General features: G+C 38.5%; 1 protein-coding gene across 5 annotated transcripts; it reads left to right on the plus strand.

Annotated features, from left to right (window-relative positions):
* Positions 1 to 388: 388 nt before the first annotated feature.
* Positions 389 to 6,519, plus strand: LOC104604177 (RING-H2 finger protein ATL52-like). Of its 5 annotated transcripts, XM_088888553.1 has the most exons (3): positions 389 to 1,818; positions 3,206 to 3,294; positions 3,432 to 4,344. In XM_088888553.1, the coding sequence occupies exons 1-2, from the start codon at positions 593 to 595 to the stop codon at positions 3,270 to 3,272; spliced, it is 1,293 nt and encodes a 430-aa protein (XP_088744679.1). In that variant the 5' UTR covers positions 389 to 592; the 3' UTR covers positions 3,273 to 3,294; positions 3,432 to 4,344. The 5 variants fall into 5 exon arrangements, with proteins under 5 accessions (XP_088744679.1, XP_010266747.2, XP_088744678.1 ...); XM_010268445.3 differs by lacking the exons at positions 3,206 to 3,294; positions 3,432 to 4,344 and adding an exon at positions 6,002 to 6,519; XM_088888552.1 differs by having other exon boundaries at positions 3,206 to 4,344.
* Positions 6,520 to 7,175: the final 656 nt, after the last annotated feature.

Genomic DNA, 7,175 nt, shown 5'->3' on the forward strand with positions numbered 1-7,175 from the left:
AGCTTTAGAAGAATCCAGTGCCACACTGGATTGGTTCGATTGGAGGCTTGGAGATCGCCATTTCAACAATTCAACACCCCTCTATTTGCCCACATCTTCTTCCACGTAGGAAGATGCGGGCAAGGCCACTGAGTGCCAACTAGTCAAGAGAAAATACCCAGAAGGCCAGAACTATCCCTAGGAGAGAAGTAGTTGTAGTTGGGGTGGGGCCGTGGGGGTGGACCATGGTTTTAAAATAGTGGGGTCTGTCTATTCCGACAGATCTATCCAGAACTGGGCTTTATATGATATCAACGGCTTTGATAAACGATCAGTCATCAATATTCTGTAAATCTAATCTCCACAGAGCTTATACAAACTGAAAATCTGTATGCCACTACACCATTCATTGGCTTGGCTTGGTATGGTTGTTTCTTCTCTACCTTCGTTAGTCTTAGTCAATGTGTTGAAAGCCAGCCATATGAGATGATATGACATGAAAAAAAAAGGAGACCAAATTAACAAATAGATGCAGAGAAGAAGCAAGCCACTTGCTGTTCTCTCTTCTTCCAACACCAGGTAACCTTTTCCTCCCCCTTCTTCTCTATGTCTAATGGCGTTTCATCATAGACGGTTGTTTAGTTCAGATTCAAATGAAACAGAATACAGTTTTTGTTTTCATTTGTGTAAGTTAATGTATCATTGTTCAGTGATCTGTGCGGAGAACTGTTCTGACTGCCCTCCTTATTCACCTTTCGATTCTCCACCACCTCCTTCTTCTATCTCGCATATCTCACCGCCTGTGATCATCCTGGTCGCCATCCTTGCCAGTACTTTCCTTCTCATTAGCTACTATGCCATTATTGCCAAATATTGTTTAAGCTGGAACACCCGGTCAAGGAGACCACCACCACCACCACCACCTGAATCGGACAATACCCATGAAGATTTTATTGATGAAAATCATGGCCCCATCTTGGACAATCCCATCTGGTATATTACCACTGTCGGTCTCCAGGAATCCGTTATCAATTCCATCTCCGTCTGTAAGTACAAGAGGGGAGATGGCCTCATCGAAGGCACCGAGTGTTCGGTTTGCCTCAATGAGTTCGAAGATGACGAGACTCTGCGTCTCCTACCCAAGTGTAGCCACGCCTTTCACCTCCCCTGTATTGATACTTGGCTTAGATCCCATAAAAATTGCCCCTTGTGTCGTGCACCTATCGTCTCTAACACCGCCGGGCCTCCTCTGACTGCGTCGTCGGCGCCTAATTCGAACAACTCCGCTGCCGTGGTCGAAATTCGGGTGGAGAATTCTGAGACTGACGGCGGATTTGGAAGCAATCAACCAACAGAAGGTGTGATTTGCGAAACCATGAGTGTTGGAGCTGAAAATGAAGAACGTCAAGTCCCAGTCGAGGATGAGGAAAGGAGGGATACTATGCTTGAAAAGGAGGAACAGGAGGTTGTGTCTTCATCCCTTCCGAACTCTGGGTTTCGTATTTCCAGTGAATTGGGCCGAAGTCATCGGGAAGGGGAAGATAAGATGCAGCCAGTGAGACGGTCAGTTTCCATGGATTCGTCTCAGGCTGCAATGATCAGTCTTTCTATGGCTAACTTTCTTCCATTACAATCGGAAGCGAGCTCATCTAACAAATCCAATTCGGCTATTGTTACAAAGCATGGCAGTCAAAATATGAGCATTGTGAAGCTAATCGGTAGTTCTTCTGCAAAACAATCTCTGCAGAAGGGGCCTATTTCCATGAAAAGATCATTCTCAAGCGGTGGCAAGTTCTTGTTTTCCAAATATAGCCGGAGCCGGAATTCAATCCTTCCTCTGTGAGTTTTTTCTCTCTTCTAGTTCAGGCTATATTGTGAAACAGGGATATCTTTAACCACTCTCATCAAGGTTGGAGTTCCCTGTTTCTATCCATACATAATAAAGTAATTTGTTGGCGATCTATATACAAGTGTAAAAACAGAGCCTAAGAATGAAATATGGCTAGGGAGAAGAATTTTTGTGTTCAGCCTGCCATTTCAAGTTCATAATGAGATCTAAGAAATTCGCAGACCCATGCAAATATGTCTTTTATTTCTATATCCTACAAGAGAAGTTAAGATGTAGCTTCCTGTGATACAATTATGTTATATGCAGGAGATTGTGGAAATTTTGAGGAAAAAAAATATCTGTTTTTGTTTCTATATGATTTTGTCCAAAATGTTTCTTGCCAGACAGGCAAGCCTGTTTGGGTTCTGGTGATCTCTATTAGCCTCTTTCTTTATCTATTTCCAAGGATAGTGGACAGTATTAAGTAGTTGATTTCTATTTGTTTCCTTTATCTGAATGGATGGATGAGGATAACATTTTACACTTCTCTTTCTCTGTGTAGTCATATTTGCTTCTACCCTTGGTTATTTATACTTTACCTAGTTTGATATGTGGAGACCAAGTTTGCTACTACTATTTCATACTGAGGTGCCATCTAAAGGGTTTAACATGTTTACCTTGTTGCTTAAATAGTTCAATTATTGTTACATGTTAGTAGCATCTCTCATGCACCATTTTCTTTCAATGATTTGCATGCTGATTTTGCTAGTCTATTCTTTTTATATCTCTTCTAATAATTTAACAGTGTATATGACTTTAAATAGAATGGATTGATGAAACAGGATTCATGTAGCCGACCCCAAATAGTTGGGATTAGGCATAGATGATGATGATTCTTTTTATATCTCTGGTTCTTTTCATACAGTGAAGCTGTTGCATGGTTAGCCCTCTGCTTTAGTCAACAGTCTCTGGTTTGAGCAAAACAGCATTGCAAGATTTCAAATATAAGCAGACATTAATAGATAATTTTTTCTTGTCTACACATTTCCTTCCCTGTGGTCAATTCCTACACAATTGTTTATCAAAGTGTTTCTTTTAATAAAGGGCATGATGCCTCCAAAGAAAGATTTTTAGGCAAGTTAACTTTAACACTTCTCTTTAAAATCCTTCCATTCCCATTTTATTTTTATTGTTCAAATAACTAGTGGTTGGTGAAGAGCAAATATTGCAATCATCTTCAAAGCTCCTTAAGTTTGCTCAAAAAGAACCAATGTTAACCAAATCAAAGTTTGCTCAAAAAGCACCAAAATAAACCAAACGAACCTAAACATTTTGATCCTATCCATTTACTCTGTCTCCTGTTTTTTTTTTTAACATTTTTTTTTTTAATTTCCATAGGATATTAATGACTATCCTGCTTGAAAGAGATGCAGCATGCTCAACCTCCAGGAAACTCATGAAATAGATTAAGTAGATTTTATAAGGAGGTAAGATTTATTGCTGTAAATCTTCTGTACAATTTGGTACAGAGAGCTTAAACATTAACAAAACTTGAGATATGGTCAACCGAATTTAATGTCGTTGGAGTCAGTGCCTGATAATTATGTCATGTACATTTTGTTAGAGCCAGGTATGGGGCAGGGTAACAACAAGGAAAATCCAAAGATCTCTCTCTCTCTCTCTCTCCCCATCTGCAGAGACCTCGGAGAATGCCATCAATCTCAAGTCCTCCATTTATACAAGTAACATCTTGCAGCCATATTATTAATCATTAACATATTGTACCAAGGGGGTATCAGGCAAAATTAAGATTTTTTTTTTCTGCACTGAACGATCGATCATTCTCTTCAGATGTGTCTAGCATGCTTGGAGAGGTGGGAGAGATAACCTTCAAGAATGCCATCATTGCCTGATCCTTGATATGCAAATGGTGGTACGCATGGAGGTGCTTTCAGAGCATCTTCATTGCAGTTGAAATTGCAATAATTAACCAAGTTGATGAAACAAGCTAAGTTCTAGATGGTTGTTTTCTCAAAATATCATAAAATTCAGCAATTTTTGGGGGAACAGTTTAATCCAAAAAAGTATACAGCATGGAATTTATATTCTTCATCCATTAAAGTTGTCTACAGGTCTGAAGGGGGAAGCATCATCTTATCTCCAATACTTTTGTCAATTGACAGCCATCTGCAAATGCAGGAAGAAAATGGTATATATCATCTTATCTCCACTTCAATCAACAATCCATTTTCTTGAAGAAGATGCTGAAGTATTTGAATATATCAATGCAAGGTAGTTCTATGAATGAACTATTCAAATTTAAATTCAGCTTAGTAATGATGAATATCTTAGTCAAGAAGTTGAAACCATTCAGCTATCATCCCAACCAACAGTTGTGTACACTAAAAATAATTTGCCCTTTCTCAATCTTTACTTGATTGTAGAAGAGTTTGTTTGTTTAGAAGCACATATACCAAATGACTAATTTATACTGGGTATAGGGTGGATCTGAATAACACACAACATTATTATTATGGTACACGATGTTAAAAATGGATTGGATCACAGACTTGAACACTGTCTCCACAAATACTGTTACAATCTGCCACAAGCCTAATTGAAAATTGTATGAAGAAAATATCTTCTAGTTGAACATACAGAGCACTAATATAGAAATTGCAAAATACTACCCTGGTCTTTGTAACCTTAGAGGAATAGAGCATAGGATGATTTTTCTTGCTGATAGTTGTCATTGACTTAACACAACTCTTCCTAAGACTCTCTCTGTATCTGGCTATCTGCTATACAAAATAGTCAATTTGTGTGTAATTTATTACCGTTCTTTTAGTAAACTATGTTGTATGACGCCTTGAACTGTCAGTTTAGAAAGAATGAAATATTTGTTGCCAAAAGTATCTTGTTTAGAACCATTGTGAATATTAGTTTTAGGCTTCATTTGGCATTCCTTATTTAGAGGACTTGTTGCCTTTTTGCAGTTAAAAACTCAGTGTTTATAGGGGCCTTTTAACTGCAAAAAGGAGATAAGTCCTTAAAATAAGGAATGCCAAATGCAGCCTTATCTTCCTATGTTCCTCGATTAGAACTGAGATTTGTCACCAAAATGGAGCTTCTCTAGTTTGCTCTGGGTCTATGTCTGGCCTTGACTTAATATCTCTAGTTAGCTCTTAGTCTAGGGTCTGAAGATGAAACTTGAGGGTTGACATTCTATAAAGCAATCATATGATTGCTGGTGCCAATTCAACTATTATTAAACAACAATTATAATTAGGGATAACAATTTCTGACCCAATCCACATAACCCATCCAAACTTACACATGCATGTACTTGGCGAATTGTAAATGGGTTGACAACCCATGTTGGTTTAGGTGGGTGGGTTGGGTGATAGGTACCCAATGGGTGCCCTCCCAAATTCCCATATTCTATACCAGCCTTCTTTCTCTGTCTATCCACATTCTCTCTCTCTCTCTCTCTCTCTCTCCCACATGCACCCACATTCTACTCCCAGTTATAAATACGAATCAGGACTCATCTTAAAAAATACTTATCGGCACTTGTTGAGAATGAAGAGGTTTGTATACTACTCATTGGACACTGAAAGATTGACCAAGCCAAATTTGTTGATTAGAATTTTTCAGAATTCAAGTTTATCTTATGAAGGCACGTTTTGTTTCCTGGTGTATATGCAGCAGTCCAAACATATATGGAAGTGCCATTCCATATTACCTTGCTTAATTACGACTCATTTCGTCCTATTTCTATGATACATTATGTAGTCAACTATTCAATCTGGAACTTAATAGTTGTTACTTTTCTAGATGTTATATGGAGTGACATGAGATACAGAAATTGCCAATTAGTAGTCTGTGTGCAGAAATGTCTGATCATTTTGTCATCTTCGAGTGGATAACTTATGCAAGCCTCTAAAATTCCCTAGTTCTTTGCTAGTTGATCCCTCCAACTCATAAAATAATTCCCTAGTTCTTTACAACAACCATAGTGATTTTTGTACTTGTCTTAAAAGCTTTCTTCTCATGCCTCCATGGTGTTGAGCACCTTTATGAGGAGCAAATCCAACTATGTTTAATTTCTGTGATAACCTTTATATTTTGGTTTCTTTTTCTTTCATTTTAACTGAACAAGTTCGTAGTATATATTGGTCTCGAGCAAAATAGGAATGCCTTTGTGACTTTGTGTGGGGTAGTCAAATCAAGCTCCAGAGGATCAAAAAGTTGTAGCTTGAATTGGAGATCTTGAATCTAATAGATTAAAAGTTGCCCAGGCCAGCCAGCAAGCACTCAAACTATCCATACTCTTCATATGCAAAATACTACTCGATCGAAGTCACCTTTGGCCGGTCTGTTAGTTGCAACATCGAATTGGGCCGGCCCAATAACAAGGTAAGGAAGGAAACCATTTCTTTGCCTAGAGCTTTCTAGTTAGCAGCATGGATCAAAGTATAAAGATCCATTTGCATCTATTTCGTCTGGTAACCAACGGTGCAAAGAGGCTTATATTGGGCATGGCGGAAGAACAATTGCGGATTATTAGGCTCATTTTTGTTGTAGGTAGAGACTGACGTGCCCCTATTTGTGGTGGTAACTGTTCTATGTGAATTGGAATTGTGATTCAAGGTTTCCAAGTAAAAATTGCCATTTCAATACGAAATCCGAAGAATGGTTTTTTCCTTGCAGGTTGACAATTTTAGAGCGGCATAGCTCAGTCTCTCCATGCTCGCCTCTGTTTCCGCATTAGCTCTTGGCCCCGAAGAGATGAGAGAGAGAGAGAGAGAGAGAGAGAACTAAACCAGAACTGGAATATTGTTCTTACCTTGGTGACCAACGATAGGGAAGGTAGATGCGAGGTGACTGTTGTATCATCCGGTGGGAAGAAGAGAGGAGACGAATTTTTTTTTTTATTTCGATGGAGAAGAAAAAAAACTAACATGAATTGAGTTTTACACCGATTTACGAGGTGTTTTAACACCTCTATCAAACGTCTGCAAAACCAGACCAAGAGTGCAATATTACACTGGTCCAGAGTTTACACTACAAACAAACACAACCAACCTAAATATACAACAGGATACTACACCCGATACTGTACCTTGGCCAGAAGGTTTAGCTTAGAGATGATGCCCAACTCCAGCAAAAAATAGAAAAAAATGCATTTAGTATAAATTGCTATTGCAAATATGTTTGACTCCTAAAAGAAAATATCTATCACTATATTATATAGCGATTTATTCCACATCAGAACATCAGAAGCTTCTCCTATTATTCCTCTCATTTATTCTTAAACATCTCTCCTTTCTCCTTTACCCTTTTTTTGAATCCCAGCTCTCTCTCT

This window comes from Nelumbo nucifera, chromosome 5, assembly GCF_055504915.1.
Source record: "Nelumbo nucifera cultivar China Antique chromosome 5, China Antique-T2T, whole genome shotgun sequence".
Lineage (NCBI taxonomy): Eukaryota > Viridiplantae > Streptophyta > Magnoliopsida > Proteales > Nelumbonaceae > Nelumbo > Nelumbo nucifera.

Excerpts from the sequence above, each read along its gene's own strand:
- LOC104604177 (XM_010268445.3), top strand. The coding sequence starts at position 593 with ATGGCGTTTCATCATAGACGGTTGTTTAGTTCAGATTCAAATGAAACA. Across the intron at positions 1,819-6,001 it reads CGGAATTCAATCCTTCCTCT|GAATGCCTTTGTGACTTTGT; the intron begins GTGAGTTTTTTC and ends CGAGCAAAATAG.